The 18,460-nt window shown below is 39.6% G+C and overlaps 1 protein-coding gene across 1 annotated transcript; it reads left to right on the top strand.

Moving 5' to 3' along the window:
* The first annotated feature begins 2,405 nt into the window (after positions 1-2,405).
* Positions 2,406-17,337, top strand: LOC116740423 (beta-defensin 115-like). Its single transcript, XM_032606073.1, has 3 exons — positions 2,406-2,499; positions 11,435-11,601; positions 17,329-17,337. Exons 1-3 carry the CDS (start codon positions 2,406-2,408, stop codon positions 17,335-17,337), a joined length of 270 nt encoding a protein of 89 aa, XP_032461964.1.
* The last annotated feature ends 1,123 nt before the right edge of the window (positions 17,338-18,460 follow it).

Raw genomic sequence — 18,460 nt, 5'->3', positions numbered from 1 at the left:
TCAATTTTGTAGCCCAAACTTTAGCCATTTATATATCATCTTACAATTTTTTTGCATTATCATCTATAAGCTGTAGAATTATTTACTTAATATTTTTTATAGAAACCACAGACCATTTTCTTAAATCTGTATTTGATCACATCCTAAGTGATGTTATCTGTAAAATCACCAGATCAAGGTCTAGTGATTTTTTTTCTCAAATAAGCATTAAAATAAAAGTTATGAAAAACACATACTGCCAGTGACATGGGCAGTGGCACATTCCAGAAAACACTTGTTTAGCCCAAATACTTTACTTTCACAGATGGAGAAAGTGATGTCTTACAGGCAAAAAGACAAAAACAAACTTTCAGATTTAAATGATCTCTTAAAATGTAAGTCACAATTCCCTATCATATATCAAATAAATTACAAAGTACTTAATAGAGACCTACAAGATCTGACATACTATAGTTCTGCCTGCCTGTATGATTCTTGCTTCTTTTATTCATCCCCTCAACTCATTCTACTGCAGGTACACTTGACTTTTGCTCTTTCTGACACATCTAGCACTTTCTTTCCTTAGAGCCTTTGCTCTTGCTGTTCTCTCTGCCTGGAGATTCTAGATATCCATGTGGCTCACTTCCTCAGTACATGTAGTTTTCTACTCAATATCACTTCCTCAGAGAGTCCTTCCCTGCACAACCTGTTCAAAATACACACACACACCATATATCATATTATTCTGTATCCCTTATCCTGCTTTATTTTTCTTTATAGTACACGTCACCATCTGGCATTATATGTTTGTTGTCTCTCTCCCTAACCAGAGTGGCAGGACATTGCTCTCTTCTCCTTTTAGACCCAGTGCCTAGAACTGTGCCTAGTAAATAGATCCATATCCAGCGAACACAGCAGTGCTTCCTACAGAATCTGAGAGAAGTGGTCACACAGACTCAGTTTGCAGCATTTGGACATTGGGAGCCACCACTTCTCCCAGACTGTCCAATTGTTTCTGGATGACTTCGATCATCAGAGGTCTTTCCAATTAGCTTAAACCTGCTCCCCCGCAGTTTCCACCCAGAACTTTTAGTTCTGCCCTCTAGGCTTGCACAGAACATGCCTTTTCAGAAGATAACAACTATAACTCTCTTCAGCCCATTACTGCTTTTCAGGTTAAATGGGCCTCTTCTTCCTTCATTACTCAGACATTGATCCTCTGGGATGATAGAAAGAACATATGCTCTGGGGACAGGTAAACCAGATCTAAATCCATACTTCACTCTAAACACTATGAAACCCTGAGCATATCGCATCTACCTGTCAGGGATCCTGTGAGGATTCTAAGGGGTCAAGTATGTAAAGTTTTTATCACAGTTACTGAGAGACAGTGAGATTCAGTGGGTGGCTCGATGCTCACTGCTTTCCTGGACAACATGCTATCTGGATATCAAGGGAAAAAGACTTCATGAACCCCACCATGCTGCCCCTAACACCTGCCAACTTCACAAAGAAGAGAGTATAATAGAAGAACACTGGACGTATTAAAAGATGTAAAACAGCCATAAGACATACCAAGGAGTCAAAAAAGAAAATCCAGTGGACTCACAGACAGACGTCCTGAAGGAGCCAAGGGATGCCCCCTTCTATACCGTCTTTGTTGCTCCCTTCTTCGGAGCCAGAGTCCAAGAAAGGCCTCAAAGCACTAATATCAAGGATTTGGAGTAGGTAATAAGGAGAAAAATGCAGTTAAAAAGAGCTGGACTACGAGTTGGGTTATGAGGGCTCTCAGTCTTTTCTTTCTTGCCCATAGTGTAACTCTAGACAATTCTCTTCCACCCTGTGGGCCTGCATTTTCTTAACTGAGAAATGCCAATTCTAAGATCTATGTGGCTATAAGGGAATACCATAATGCATTTATTCATTCATTGTTTTCAACAAGTGTTCACTGCACAGTCTGGATGTAAAGAAATCATAGCCAGTCCCTACTTTCAGAGGTCTCGTGGTCTGTAAAAGTTGCCAGTGTCATCCAATAGAGGAGATAAATTAGAAAAATGCTTAGTTCCAACTTATCATGATAAACATTATGACAGAAAAAAGGAAGCACAGAGGCTGTGAGAATATAAGGGAGGGGGCTCAACTGCCCAAGGAGAGGAGTGGGAAAGGCTTCTTGGAAAGTGGGTCCATTCTCTCCACAATGCCACAGACTTGCAGGACTTGTATGTCCTCTGCTAATGCCTTCCACCTTCCCAGATGATGTCAAGAGAAGGACTCAATACTGGATGATCAATTTACATTGCTGACCTATAGGTTGATGTCCTGGGTAGTGGAACATTCTGTCCTTCTCTGATTTATTGTCTGTGACTCAGCCCTACCCAAGTCAATAAAACACAGAGTGAAAACCTACCCTCCCTAGCACAATCAGTATGCTGCTGGATGGTTCCTCACCCCTCTCTGGATATAGCAAACTCTTGTTCCTGGCCTTAGCTGTCCTTGTGGTCCTGACTCAGGCTTCCCCAGGTAACGAGATCATGGAGAGGAGGGAAAAAGGAGTAACAATGGGGTTCAACTCATAGAATCATTGGAAAACTAAACATGTATGGGAATGAGAACAGCTCAGAGGGATGGTACAGATCTGGTGAAAAGCCTTATAATGAATATGCCCCATTGTAAAGGCAGACTGTAACCTTGACCATGATGGTGCTTCTCATAGGAGAACCTGGTAAACATCAGCAGAGTCCAGGATTTCTTTTCTTTTTTTTTTAAATTGGAGTATAATTTCTTTACAATGTTGTGTTAGTTTCTGCTGTATAACAAAGTTAATCAGCTATGCGTATACATATATCCCCATATCCCCTCCCTCTTGCATCTCCCTCCCACCTTCCCTATCCCACAGCTCTAGGTGGTCACAAAGCACTGAACTGATCTCCCTGTGCTATGTGGCCGCTTCCCACTAGTTATTTATTTTACCTTTGGTATTGTACATACGTCAATGCCACTCTCTCACTTTGTCCCAGCTTACCCTCCCTGTGTCAAGTCCATTCTCTACATCTGCGTCTTTATTCCTGTCTGGCCCCTAGGTTCTTCAGAACCATTTTGTTTTATTTAGATTCCATATATATGTGTTAGCATATGATATTTGCTTTTCGCTTTCTGACTTACTTCATTCTGTATGACAGACTCTAGGTCCAACCACCTCAAAACAAATAACTCAATTTCATTTCTTTTTATGGCTAATATTCCATTGTATATAGGTGCCATATCTTCTTTATCCATTCATGTGTCGATGGACACTTAGGTTACTTCCATGTCCTAGACATTGCAAATAGAGCTGCAATGAACATTGTGATACAAGACTCATTTAGAATTATGATTTTTTCAGGGTATATGCCCAAGAGTGGGATTGCTGGGTCATATGGTAGCTTTATTTTTAGATTTTTAAGTAACCTCCAAACTGTTCTCCATAGTGGCTGTATCAATTCACATTCCCACCAACAGTGCAAGAGGGTTCCCTTTTCCCCACACTCTCTACAGCATTTATTGTTTGTAGATTTTTTAAATGATGGCCATTCTGAGTGGTAAAGTGATACCTGACTGTACTTTTGATTTGCATTTCTCTAATGATTAGTGATGTTGAGCATCCTTTCATGTGTTTGTTGGCAATCTGTGTATCTTCTTTGGAGAAATGTCTATTTAGGTCTTCTGCCCATTTTTGGATTGGGTTGTTGGTTTTTTGGTATTGAGCTGCGTGAGCTGCTTGTATAATTTGCAGATTAATCCTTTGTCAGTTGCTTCGTTTGGAAATATTTTCCCCATTTCTCAGGGTTGTCTTTTTATCTTGTTTATGGTTTCCTTTGCTGTGCAAAAACTTTTAAGTTTCATTAGGTCCCATTTGTTTATTTTTGTTTTTATTTCCATTTCTCTAGGAGATGGGTCTAAAAGGATCTTGCTGTGATTTACATCATTGAGTGTTCTGCCTATGTTTTCCTCTAAGAGTTTGAGAGTGTCTGGCCTTACATTTAGGTCTTTAATCCATTTTGAGTTTATTTTTGTGTACAATATTAGGAAGTGTTCTAATTTCATTCTTTTACATGTAGCTGTCCAGTTTTCCCAGGACCACTTATTGATGAGGCTGTCTTTTCTCCATTGTATATTCTTGCCTCCTTTATCAAAGATAAGGTGACCATATGTGCATGGGTTTATCTCTGGTCTTTCTATCCTGTTCCATTTATCTATATTTTTGTTTTTTGTGCCAGTACCATACTGTCTTGATTACTGTAGCTTTGTAGTATAGTCTGAGGTCCAGCTGCCTGATTCCTTCAGCTCCGTTTTTCTTTCTCAAGATTGCTTTGGCTATTTGGGGTCTTTGGTGTTTCCATACAAATTGTGGAATTTTTTGTTCTAGTTCTGTGGAAAAGGCCATTGGTAGTTTGATAGGGATTGCACTGAATCTGTAGATTGCATTAGGTAGTATAGTCATTTTCACAATGTTGATTCCTCCAATCCAAAAACATGGTATATCTCTCCATCTACTTGTATCATCTTTAATTTCTTTCATCAGTGTCTTGTAGTTTTCTGCATACAGGTCTTTTGTCTCCTTAGATAGCTTTATTCCTAAGTATTTTCTTCTTTTTGTTGCAGTGGTGAATGGGAGTGTTTCCTTAAATTCTCTTTCAGATTTTTCGTCATTAGTGTATAGGAATGCAAGACATTTCTGTGCATTCATTTTGTATCCTGCTACTTTACGAAATTCATTGATTAGCTCTATTAGTTTTCTGGTAGCATCCTTAGGATTCTCTATGTATAGTATCATGCCATCTGCAAACAGTGACAGCTATACTTCTTTTCTTTCTTTTTTTTTTTTTTAACTTTCTTACAGGCTGATAATTTTATTTCTGTAGTAGATATTCCCTAAGTGGATTACTGAGTCAAAAGTTAGATACATTTAAAATTTTTTTAACATCTTTATTAGAGTGTAATTGCTTTACAATGGTGTGTTAGTTTCTGCTTTATAACAAAGTGAATCAGTTATACATATACATATGTTCCCATATCTCTTCTCTCTTGCATCTCCCTCCCTCCCACCGTCCATATCCCACCCCTCTAGGTGGTCACAAACCACCAAGCTTATCTCCCTGTGCTATGCGGCTGCTTCCCACTAGCTATCTATTTTACGTTTGGTAGTGTATATATGTCCATGCCACTCTCTCACTTTGTCACAGCTTATCCTTCCCCCTTCCCCTATCCTCAAGTCCATTCTCTAGTAGATCTGTGTCTTTATTCCCATCTTACCCCTAGGTTCTTCATGACCTTTTTTTTTTTCTTCGATTCCATATATATGTTTTAGCGTACAGTATTTGTTTTTCTCTTTCTGACTTACTTCACTCTGTATGACAGACTCTAGGCCCATCCACCTCACTACAAATAACTCAATTTCATTTCTTTTTATGGCTGAGTAATATTCCATTGTATACTTGTGTCACTTCTTCTTGATCCATTCATCTCTTGATGGACACTTAGGTTGCTTCCATATCCTGGCTATTGTAAATAGAGCTACAATGAACATTTTGGTACATGACTATTTTTGAATTATGGTTTTCTCAGGGTATATGCTCAGTAGTGGGATTGCTGGGTTGTATGGTAGTTCTATTTGTAGTTTTTAAGGAAGGTCCATACTGTTCTCCATAGTGGCTGTATCAATTTACATTCCCACCAACAGTGGAAGAGTGTTCCCTTTTCTCCACACCCTCTCCAGCATTCATTGTTTGTAGATTTTTTGATGATGGCCATTCTGACAGGTGTGAGATGATATCTCATGGTAGTTTTGACTTGCATTTTTCTAAGGATTAATGATGTTGAGCATTCTTTCATGTGTTTGTTGGCAATCTGTATATCTTCTTTGGAGAAATGTCTACTTAGGTCTTCTGTCCATTTTTAGATTGGGTTGTTTATTTTTTTGTTATTGAGCTGCATGAGCTGCTTGTAAATCTTGGAGATTAATCCTTTGTCAGTTGCTTCATTTGCAAATATTTTCTCCCATTCTGAGGGTTGTCTTCTGGTCTTCTTTATGGTTTCCTTTGCTGTGCAAAATCTTTTAAGTTTCATTAGGTCCCATTTGTTTGTTTTTATTTCCATTTCTCTTAGAGGTGGGTCAAAAAGGATCTTGCTGTGATTTATGTCATAGAGTGTTCTGCCTATGCTTTCCTCTAAGAGTTTGATAGTGTCTGGCCTTACATTTAGGTCTTTAATCGATTTTGAGTTTATTTCTGTGTATGGTGTTAGGGAGTGTTCTAATTTCATACTTTTTTTTTTTTTTTTTTTTTTTTTTTTGCAGTACGCGGACCTCTCACTGTTGTGGCCTCTCCCGTTGCAGAGCACAGGCTCCAGACGCACAGGATCAGCTGCCATGGCTCATGGGCCCAGCTGCTCCACGGCATGTGGGATCTTCCTGGACTGGGGCACGAACCTGTGTCCCCTGCATTGGCAGGCGGACTCTCAACCACTGCACCACCAGGGAAGCCCCTAATTTCATACTCTTACATGTACCTGTCCAGTTTCCCCAGCACCACTTATTGAAGAAGCGCTCTTTTCTCCACTGTATATTCTTGCCTCCTTTATCAAAGATAAGATGGCCATATATGTGTGGGTTTATCTCTGGGCTTTCTATCTTGTTCCATTGATCTATCTTTCTGTTTTTGTGTCAGTACCATACTGTCTTGATTACTGTAGATTTGTAGTATAGTCTGAAGTCAGGGAGCCTGATTCCTCCAGCTCCATTTTTCGTTCTCAAGATTGCTTTGGCCATTCGGGGTGTTTTGTGTTTCCATAGAAATTGTGAAATTATTTGTTCTACTTCTGTGAAAAGTGCCATTTGTAGTTTGATAAGGATTGCATTGAATCTGTAGATTGTTTTGGGTAGTAGAGTCATTTTCACAATGTTGATTCTACCAATCCAAGAACATGGTATATCTCTCCATCTATTTACATCATCTTTAATTTCTTTCATCAGTGTCTTATAATTTTCTGCATACAGGCCTTTTGTCTCCTTAGGTATGTTTATTCCTAGATTTTTTATTCATTTTGTTGCAATGGTAAATAGGAGTGTTTTCTTAATTTCACTTTCAGATTTTTCATCATTAGTGTATAAGAGTGCCAGAGATTTCTGTGCATTAATTTTGTATCCTGCTACTTTACCAAATTCATTGATTAGCTCTATTAGTTTTCTGGTAGCATCTTTAGGTTTCTCTATGTATAGTATCATGTCATCTACAAAGAGTGACAGCTTTTCTTCTTCTTTTCTGATTTGGATTCCTTTTATTTCTTTTTCTTCTCTGATTGCTGAGGCTAGAACTTCTAAAACTATGTTGAATAATAGTGGTGCGAGTGGACAACCTTGTCTTGTTCCTGATCTTAGAGGAAATGATTTCAGTTTTTCACCATTGAGAACAATGTTGGCTGTGGATTTGTCATATATGGTCTTTATTATGTTGAGGTAAGTTCCCTCTGTGCCTACTTTCTGGAGGGTTTTTATCATAAATCGGTGCTGAATTTTGTTGAAAGCTTTTTCTACATCTATTGAGATGATCATATGGTTTTTCTCCTTCAATTTGTTAATATGTTGTATCACATTGATTGATTTGCATATATTGAAGAATCTTTGCATCCCTGGGGTAAACCCCACTTGATCATGGTGTATGATCCTTTCAATGTGCTGTTGTATTCTGTTTGCTAGTATTTTGATGAGGAATTTGCATCTATGTTTATCAGTGATATTGGCTTGTAGTTTTCTTTTTGTGACATGTTTGTTCTGTTTTGGTATCAGGGTAATGGTGGCCTCGTAGAATGAGTTTGGGAGTGTTCCTCCCTCTGCTACATTTTGGAAGAGTTTGAGAAGGATAGGTGTTAGGTCTTCTCTAAGTATTTGATAGAATTCACCTATGAAGCCATCTGGTCCTGGGCTTTTGTTTGTTGGAAGATTTTTAATCACAGTTTCAATTTCAGTGCTAGTGATTTGTCAGTTTATATTATGTATAACTTTCTGATTCAATCTCGGAAGGTTGTGCTTTTCTAAGAATTTGTTCATTTCTTCCAGGTTGTCCATTTTATTGGCATATAGTTGCTTGTAGTAATCTCTCATGGACTTTTATATTCCTGCAGTGTCAGTTGTTACTTCTCATTTTTTATTTCTTATTCTCTCGATTTGAATCCTCTCCCTTTTTTTCTTGATGACTCTGGCTAATGGTTTTTCAATTTTGTTTATCTTCTCAAAGAATCAGGTTTTAGATTTATTGATCTTTGCTATTGTTTTCTTCATTTCTTTTTCATTTATTTCTTATCTGATCTTTATGATTTCTTTTCCTTTGCTAACTTTGTTGTTGTTTTTTGTCTTTCTCTAATTGCTTTAGGTGTAAGATTAAGTTGTTTATTTGAGATTTTTCTTGTTTCTTGAGGTAGAATTGTATTGCTACAAAACTCCCTATTTCCTCTTCATTTGTTTGGTCTGGTGTGTTTTTACTTTGCTCCTTCATCTGCTGTGTATTTCTCTGTTTCCTCATTTTGCTTCACTTACTGTGTTTTTGGGTCTCCTTTTTGCCATCTGCGGGTTCGTAGTTCCCATTGTTTTTGGTGTCTGCCCCCAGTTGATAAGATTGGTTCAGTGGGTTTCGTAGGCTTCCTGGTGGAGAGGACTTATACCTGTGTTCTGATGTATGAGGCTGGATCTTGTCTTTCTGGTGGGCAGGACCACATCTGGTGGTGTGCTTTGGGGTGTCTGTGAACTTATTATGATTTTAGGCAGCCCCTCTGCTAATGGGTGGGGTTGTATTCCTGTCTTGCTAGTTATTTGGCATGTGGTGTCCAGCACTGAAGCCTGCTGGATGTTTAGTGAAGCTGGGTCTTAACGTTGAGACAGAGATCTCTGGGAGAGCTTTCACCAATTGATATTACATGGGACCGGGTTGTCTCTGGTGGACCAATGTCCTGAACTCGGCTCTCCCACCTCAGAGACTCAGGCCTGACACCCAGCCGGAGCACTAAGACCCTGTCAGCCACATGGCTCAGAAGAAAAGTGAGAAGAGAAAGAAAGAAAGAAAGAAAATACAGTAAAATAAAGTTATTAAAATGAAAAAGAAATTAAATTATTAAAATTAAAAAATTTAAAAAGTAATAAAAAAGAGAGCAACCACACCAATAAACAAATCCACCAATGATAACAAGTGCTAAAAACTATACTAAGATAAACATAAAAATCAGAAACTGATCAGTCATATACAACAAACCCCAAGTCTACAGTTGCTCCCAAAGTCCATCACCTCAATTTTGGGATTATTAGTTGTCTATTCAGGTATTCCACAGATGCAAGGTACAGCAAGTTGATTGTGGAGATTTAATCTGCTGCTTCTGAGCCTGCATGGAAAAGGTTCCCTTTCTTTTCTTTGTTCGCACAGCTCCTGTGTTCAGCTTTGGATTTGGCCCTGCCTCTGCATCTAGGTTACCCTATGGCGTCTGTTTTTGCCCAGACAGGAGGGGGTTAAAGGAGCAGCTGAGTAGGTAGTTCTGGCTCACTCAGGCTGTGGGGAGGGAGGGGTATGGAACACGGAGAGAGCCTGCTGTGGCAGAGGCTGATGTGATGTTGCAACAGCCTGAAACATGCAGTGTGTTCTCCTGGGGAAGTTGTCTCTTGATCAAGGGACCCTGGCAGTGGTGGGCTGCACAGGCTCCTGGGAGGGTTATGGATAGTGACCTGTGCTTGCACACAGGCTTTATGGTGGCTGAAGCAGCAACCTTAGCATTTCATGCCAGTCTCTGGTATCCACGCTGATAGCCACGGCCCCCGTCCATCTTTGAAGCTCATTTAGGTGGTGTTCTGAAGTTTGTTTAGGTGGTATTCTGAATCCCCTCTCCTCGCCCACCCCAAATTAATGGTCTCTTGACTCTTAGGCAGTTCCAGACTTTTTCCCGGACACCCTCCCAGTTAGCTTTGGTGCACTAGCCCCCTTCAGGCTGTGTTCACGAAGTCCTCTCCCTGGGATCTGAACTCTGAAGCCTGATCCTCAGCTCCCAACCCCTACCCGCCCCAGCAGGTGAGCAAACAAGCCTCTCAGGCTGGTGATGCTGGTCGGCACTGATCCTCTGTGCAAGCATCTCTCCGCTTTGCCCTCTGCACCCCCGTTGCTGCACTCTCTTCCATGGCTCCGAAGCTTCCCCTCCCTGCCCACCCCGTTTCCACCAGTGAAGGGGCTTCCTAGTGTGTGGAAACTTTTCCTCCTTCACAGCTCCCTCCCACAGGTGTAGGTCTCATCCCTATTCTTTTGTGTCTGTTTTTTTTCATTTTTCCTTTGCCTTACCCAGGTATGTGGGGAGTTTCTTGCCTTTTGGGAAGTCTGAGGTCTTCTGCCAGCATTCAGTAGGTGTTCTCTAGGAGTTGTTCCACATGTAGATGTATTTTTGATGTATTTGTGGGAAGGAAGGTGATCTCCACGTCTTACTCCTCTGTCATTTGAAGTTCCTTCAGAAATGATCTTCTAGGGCTTCCCTGGTGGTGCAGTGGTTGAGAGTCCGCCTGCCGATGCAGGGGACATGGGTTTGTGCCCCGGTCCGGAAGGATCCCACATGCCGCGGAGCGGCTGGGCTCATGAGCCATGGCTGCTGAGCCATGAAGCAAAAGAAGCAAAAGAAGATAATCATGGGCTAACCCTGAGTTGGCTTCAGCCTGCCTTAAACTACAGTGAGGGCAATTGGAATAGATGAGGGAGTGCAGTCATCCTGACTCTGATCTTTTTCCAGTCCAGATATCCTAGTGAGAAAGAAAAAATTGGGAGTTATCTCCCAGGAGGGGAGTTTGGAGGAAAAAAAAAGTAAAGGTAATCATAATTTAAACCAAGGTATTATGGTCTCTCAACTGAACTTAATGGGCTGAGGAACCTGGGTCTATACTCTGTGTTCTATTGACCTATGTAGAGCTTAGAACATCTGCCTGCCAATCAGCAATACAAATTGATCACTCAGTGTTCAAAGTACTGCTCCAGACATCATCTGGGGCATGCACCTAGAACAGTGCCTGGCACATGGTAGGTGCTCAAAAAATCACTGTTGAGTGAATAATGAATGCAGAGGGAAAAAACAGGTAATTGAAGGCATAGTCTCATTCCTTGGCAAGCATGTAGATTTGGGAACAAGGAAGAACCAGTGTTGGTGAGACTGAAAAATGACGGAGATGGAAATAGCCTAAGCATAAAAATAAAGTCCAATTAGATCTGGTTGGAGGAAGGGCAATAACTACTCATATCTAATACATATCAAGACCAGCAGTAAGCATCCTACATGCACAGCTTTATTTGATATTCCCAAGAATGCCATTACACTCCAGTAGTTTGTTCTAACCATTATTACGACAATTACCAATGTCTTTAGTATAATTGTCTTTACTTTTTCATGTATTTGTTTATTTTGATAGATGGATGGGCCAGAAAGTGTGGTTATGGAACTGGCAGGTGCAGGAAGCATTGCAAAGAAAATGAGAAGAAGAAAGGAAAATGTGGGTTAAGAAAGCTTTGTTGCATCCCTGCAAAGCATAAACCATCAGAACCTGCCAAGAAAGAAGAGATGACCTACAGGGCTATGGCAAGTATAGCTAAGTATCAACTTAAGACTTCTGACAAGAGAGTTTTGGCAGTTACTGTAATGAGTCAGTAAGGTTGCCATCCAGGTCACCTGCATGGTCCTTAGATCTTTAGTAGCTAAGGATACTGGGTCCTTACACGATCCATTAAAAAATATATGCTCGGGCTTCCCTGGTGGTGCAGTGGTTGAGAATCTGCCTGCTAATGCAGGGGACACGGGTTCGAGCCCTGGTATGGGAAGATCCCACATGCCGCAGAGCAATTAGGCCCGTGAGCCACAACTACTGAGCCTGCGCGTCTGGAGCCTGTGCTCCGCAAAAAGAGAGGCCGCGATAGTGAGAGGCCCACGTACCGCGATGAAGAGTGGCCCCCGCTTGTCACAACTAGAGAAAGCCCTCGCACAGAAACGAAGACCCAACACAGCAAAAATTAATTAATTAATTAATAAACTCCTACCCCCAGCATCTTCTTTAAAAAAAAAAAAAAATATATATATATATATATATATATATATATATATATATATATATATATGCTCATTCCGGCTATCATTCTTTCTTGTCTCTCCAGTCCTCTATAGCTTAACATCCCTAGGTTGTCCCAGGGTATGACTGGGATATCAGTTCTCATGGTAAACCAGTTTTATAGAATCTGAATCCTGAATTCCTAAGCCTCTAACTAGATGCTGTAAGTCTCTGAATGTGGAAGTTTTCCAGGCTAATGCAAATTCCACCGTGGTCACACATTCTTATCTATTGTCTCATCCTGGATTGTTGAGACAGGCCAGTGTGATCCAGAAATCTTTTTTTGCCTCTTTGGCTCAAGGTTTACCCCAAGGCTCTGCCTTATTGTCTCACTCTTGGAATTTGCCCCTTACCCCAACCCCTTGATCACTCTTGGCTGTTAAAAGATTGGCATGCCTTCTGACCAGGAGACAACAATTACCTGTCCCACAGGAATAAAGACACAGACCTACCGGAGAACGGACTTGAGGATATGGGGAGGGGGAAGGGTGAGCTGTGACAAAGCGAGAGAGAGGCATGGACATATATACACTACCAAACGTAAGGTAGATAGCTAGTGGGAAGCAGCCGCATAGCACAGGGATATCAGCTCGGTGCTTTGTGAACGCCTGGAGGGGTGGGATAGGGAGGGTGGGAGGGAGGGAGATGCAAGAGGGAAGAATTATGGGAACATATGTATATGTATAACTGATTCACTTTGTTATAAAGCAGAAACTAACACACCATTGTGGAGCAATTATACCCCAATAAAGATGTTAAAAAAAAAACAAAAACAAAAACAATTACCAGTCCCAAACAAGTAGAAGGGGAAAACAGTAAAACAAGAAAACTAACTAACTAAACAACAAAAAAACCCTCAAATTTTACTGAGAACTTACTGTGTGCAAGGCCTTGTCTTAAGCACTTTACATATGTAAGTTCATTTTGCCCTGACAATAGCTCCATGAGGTAGGAAATAGTATTGTGTCTTTTGGTCAGAAGAGGAAACCAAGTCACAGAGAGTTTAAGTGACTTGCCCCAAGTGGTGCAAATATCTAGCTCAGTAGCAGGACTTTGAACCCATGATGACTGAGCTCAGACATTATTCTTCCTTAAGGTGGAAAAATGATTGCTGCAGTAATAAAAGCTTCCCTCTACTCTTCCCACCCAGCATCTACTTCCTTAATGTGGAAGGTGTAGTGAAAGGGAAAGTTTTGTGAGCCTCCTTGTGGTTAAAATGTGTAACAAACCCAGCACTAAATGGTATATCCAGGCACAAGTAGAAATTATCCCAGTTGCAGTTAAGGAGGAAGTTGTTCCCATTTAGCAGACAGTCTTGGTTTAGAGGCCAATGCCAGTCAGGTCTAAAGTTGAATATTATCTCTAGCCTCTGTTGACATAATAACTGGAGAATGTACACTGAAGACAAGGTACATAAATCATCAAATAATGGCAATTTCTAACCCTTCAACCCATTTCTCAAAGTACTTTCACTTCAGTTCTCTAGTTTTTTCCCACTGTGATAATATGCGGTAACATTCACGTCCCAAACCTTGAAGGATGTCCTTGGGATATCTGGGGAGTGGCTTAGAGACTGGATCTCAGATTACCTAGGCACAGTGATTCCAATTAACACTTCAATTCCAACCCAGACTACACCAATGGCGGCAGATAGTACCTACAAGCCTACCTGTTCTTGAACTAAGTGTTTTAATGTATTTTTTGGCTAGAGGAATTATGCCCACAAGTAGACCCAGGAGTCTTAGAGAGTTTCATAAACATGACTCCATGTCCACAGTCCCAAAGAAGTGAAAAGGATGCAGGGGAAATACAGATATGTTAATAGGATGGGACTAAGTCACCTTACTACTTACTTTGTCCAGCCCCAAAATGGAAGTATTAGATTATAAAATCTATATGCCTTTCAACTCTTAAAGCCATTTTCACTCTTTAAATTATGGTGAAGATCCATTCTTCACCTATGACCTCAGAAGATGCCATCTTAGATAGCAAAGGCATGAAGAATGAAAAGAGACTGAGAAAGAGGAGAGTGCTCTCAACATAAATACTCAAACCGTAATCCTAAAATACATCCTAGATACCTTCTTCTTCCTCACTGCTCCCTGCCCCCACTCATCATGTCAGCCACAAAGAGCTTCCAAGTCTGCCTCCATAGCACCTATTCTCCATCCCTACCTCTACTATTCTAATTCAGCCATCATCTTTCCTTGACCATTGTTATGGGCTGAATTGTGATCCCTTAAAATTCATATGTTGAAGTCCTAATCCCCAGTACCTCAGAATGGGACTGCATTCGGAGATAGGATAAACAGGTAATTTAAAGAGGTAAATAAGTTAAAATGAGATCATTAGGGTGAGTCCTAATCCAAATGACTGACATTTTTATAAGAAGAGATTAGGAAACAGACACACCACAGAAGGAAACCCATGAGAAGACACAGAGGAGATGGACATCTACAAATCAAGGAGAGAGACCTCTGAAGAAATCAATCTCACCAGCACCTTGACTTCTAGTTTCCAGAATTGTGAGAAAATTAAGCTCTGCTGTTTAAACCACCCAGTCTGTGGTACTTTATTATGGCAACCCTATCAGATTAATGCACACATACTATAACATTTGCATCCTATTGACCTCTTTGTCTCTCTTTATGCCTTTGACTCACTCCAATCTTTCCATACAGTTGCCAGGGGATCATTTCTAAAACCCAAATCTGACATTTTTGTTTTTCCTCCCAAACCCTTCAAAAGCTGTACAGTGATTACAGGAATCAATTCTAAACTCCCTTTATGATAATCCCCTGCTCACCTCAGTAGTGTCTCTTTCAATGCCCACCATGGACCTCACAAGCAACTTGTGTTCTTGGGAATTAATATATTTCTTGCCCTTTTTTATACATGTCCCCTTTTGCTGAGAAGGTTCTTCTTGCAAACCAGACTTATGCTTCTCTGTAAGCAACACCCAAACAGTTCTTCTACCTTCCCTAAGCCATATATATTCATTCATTTTTTTCCTCAAGAGGAATCTTTATTTACATTTTTACAAATAAAAATTGTATATATGTTTAAGATAACATCATGATGATTTGATATATGTATACATAATCGACTTAATTAACACAGCCACCACCTCATATTGTTGCCCTTTAAAATTTTTTTTTCTTGAGGTATAGTTGATTTACAATGTTGTGTTAGTTTCTGGTGTATAGTGAAGTGATTCAGTTATACATATGTATATTCTTTTCCATTATAGTTCATTACAGGATATTGAATAGAGTTCCCTGTGTTATACAGTAGGGCTTTGTTCTTTATCTATTTTATACATAGTAGAGTGTATCTGCTAATCCCATATTCCTAATTTATCCCTCCCCTACCCTCTTTCTCCTTGGTAACCATAAGTTTGTTTTCTATGTCTGTGAGTCTGTTTCTGTTTTGCAAATAAGTTCATTTGTATCATGTTTTAGATTCCACGTATAACTGATATCATATGTTATTTGTCTTTCTTTTTCTGACTTACTTCACTTAGTATCTCCAGGTCCACCCATGTTGCTACAAATAGCAATATTTCATTCTTTTTTTTATGAGTAACATTCCATTATACATATAGCGCAGGTTTCCACTAGCTATCTATTTTACACATGGTAGTGTATATATGTCATCCCAATCTCCCAATTCATCCCACACCCCTTCCCCACCATGTCCACATGTCCATTCTTTACATCTGCATCTCTATTCTTGCCCTGCAAATAGGTCCAGCTGTACCATTTTTCTTTTGATTTGCCTTTCTCTGATAATTAGTGATGTTGAGCATCTTTTCATGTGCCTTTTGGTCATCTGTATGACTTTTTTGGAAAAATGTCTATTTAGGTCTTCTGCCCATTTTTTTGATTGTCTTGTTTGCTTTTTGATATTGAGTTGTATGAGTTTTTTATATATTTTGGATATTAACTACTTATCAGTTGTATGGTTTTCAAATATTTCTGGAGATTGCCTTTTAACTTGGTTGATTGTTTCCTTAGTTTGATGTAGTCACATGTTTAATTTTGCATTAGTTGCCTGTACTTTTAGAGTCAAATTAAAAAAAAACATTGCAGGACTAATTTCACATAGCTTTCCACTATGTTTTCTTCTAAGAGTTTTATGGTTTCAGGTCTTACATTTAAGTCATTAATCAGTTTTGAGTTGATTTTGTGTATGGTGTAATATGTCTTTTTTTCCCCCCTTGGTTAAGTTTAGCTAAAGCTTTGTTATTTTGTTTATGTTTTTAAAAACTCAACTCAGTTTTGTTGACGTTTCCTATTGTCTTGCTAGTCTCTTTTTATTTCTGCTGTAATCTTTATTATTTCCTTCTTTCTGATAACTTGGGGCTTAGTTTGTTCTTTTCCCAGTTCCATGAGCCATAAAGTAGGTTATTGATTTGAGATCTGTCTTTTTTCTTAATATAAATAGTTGGCACTAAAAACTTCCATCTTAGAACTGCTTTTGCTGCATCCCAAGACTTTGAGTATGTTTAGTTTTCATTTTTGGTTGTCTCAAGTACTTTTCAATTTCCCTTTTGGTTTCTTCTTTGATCCATTGGTTCTTCTGGAATGTGTATTTAATTTCCACATATTTGTGGATTTTATAGTTTTTTTTTCCTGTTACTTATTTCTAGTTTTATTCCATTGTTGTCAGGAAAGCTACATGATATAATTTCTATCTTCTTGAATTTGTTGAACCTTGTTTTGTGGCCCAACATATAATTGATCTGTCATGGGAAATTTCCACATGTACTTTAAAAGAATATTTATTTTGTTGCTGCTGAGTGGAATGTTCTGTTAATGTCTGTTAGTTCCATCTGGTCTATCATATTATTAAAATCCAGTTTTCTTATTGATTTTCCATCTGCATGATCCATCTATTTTTAAAAGTGAGGTATTTAAGACCTCTACTATTATTGTATTGTTGTATATTTCTCCTTCAGTCGTGATAGTATTTGTTTTATATATTTGTGTAATACAATTTTAAGTGTATATATTTATAATTGTTATATCCCTTTAATTGATCCCTTATCATTATGTAGTGACTACCTTTCTTTCGTTTGACTAATTTTTACTAAAATCTAATTTTTCTGATATAAATAGAGCCAGTTCTACTCTCTTTGGTTACCACTTGCATAAAATATCTTTTTCCGTCCTTTCACTTTCAGCCTATGTGTGTTCTTAAAGCTAAAGTGAGCCTCTTATAGACAGCATTTAGTTGGATCTTGTTTTTCAATCCACTCAGCCAGTCTGTGTGTGTGTGTGTGTTTGAGAATTTAAGCCATTCACATTTAATGTAATTACTGATAGAGAAGGTGTGCCCAAGATGGGAGAGTAGGAAGACCCTGAGCTCATCTCTTCCAGTGGGCACATCAGAATCACAACTGTTTACAGAATAACCATCTATGAGACAGACCTGGAGACTAACAGAAAAGATTTTCCACAACTAAAGATTTAAAAAGGGAACCACAGCAAGATGAGTGGAAGGGCAGGGATACAGTGTAGTCAAGATGCCTGATCCCAGGTAGATGACCCACAAAAATGGGAGTATAATCACAATTGCAGAGGTATTCCCAAGGACTGAAGGGTCCAAGCCTTATGTCAGGCTCCTCAGCCTGGGGTTCCTGCACTGGCAAGATGAGCCCCTAGAATATCTAGTTTTGAAAGCCAATGGGACTTGCATATGGGAGAACTGGATAGCTGTAAGAAACAAATACTACGCTTTTGAAGGGCACAGACAAAATCTCACAGACTCCAAGTCCTGGCACAGAGGAAAGAATTTGAAAGGAGCCTGGGTCAGACCCACTTGGAGAACCTCCCAGAGGGGCAGGAGGCAATTTGGACTCCCCCTGGGGACACAGATGGTGGTGGCAGCCATTTTGGGAAGTCATTTTACCACAGAGACACTGGTTCTAGCATCACCATTTTTGAGTCTCCCTCCTAACCTATTAGTGCTGGGGGCTTACCTGCCCACTATTGGGCCAGCTTCAGCCACAGGACTCACTGGCCTCTGCTCAGTACCCCTAGACTTCTCACTGTTTTCATCCATTTTTATCCTGAGTTCATTGAGCATCTTTATGATCATTACCTTGAGCTCTATTCAGGTAGACTCCTTATCTCCATAAAGTTCTTATTCTGAGGTTTTCGTCTTGTTTTTTCTTTTGGAAAATAGTTCTCTGTCTCCTCATTTTGCTTAATTCTCTGATTTTATTTCTATGTATTAGGTAGGTCAGTTACATTTCCTGAATTTGGAGAAGTGGCCCTGTGTAAGAGATATCCTATGGGACTCAGCAGCACATTTTCCTCTGGTTAACAGTGG

Source organism: Phocoena sinus, chromosome 15 (assembly GCF_008692025.1).
Source record: "Phocoena sinus isolate mPhoSin1 chromosome 15, mPhoSin1.pri, whole genome shotgun sequence".
Lineage (NCBI taxonomy): Eukaryota > Metazoa > Chordata > Mammalia > Artiodactyla > Phocoenidae > Phocoena > Phocoena sinus.
This window is presented reverse-complemented; position numbering and strand designations above follow the sequence as displayed.

Bases quoted from the DNA above. Each gene is read 5' to 3' on its own strand.
- LOC116740423 (XM_032606073.1), top strand. From the start codon at position 2,406: ATGCTGCTGGATGGTTCCTCACCCCTCTCTGGATATAGCAAACTCTTG. The intron at 2,500-11,434 runs GTAACGAGATCA...TTATTTTGATAG, and splicing joins CCTGACTCAGGCTTCCCCAG to ATGGATGGGCCAGAAAGTGT.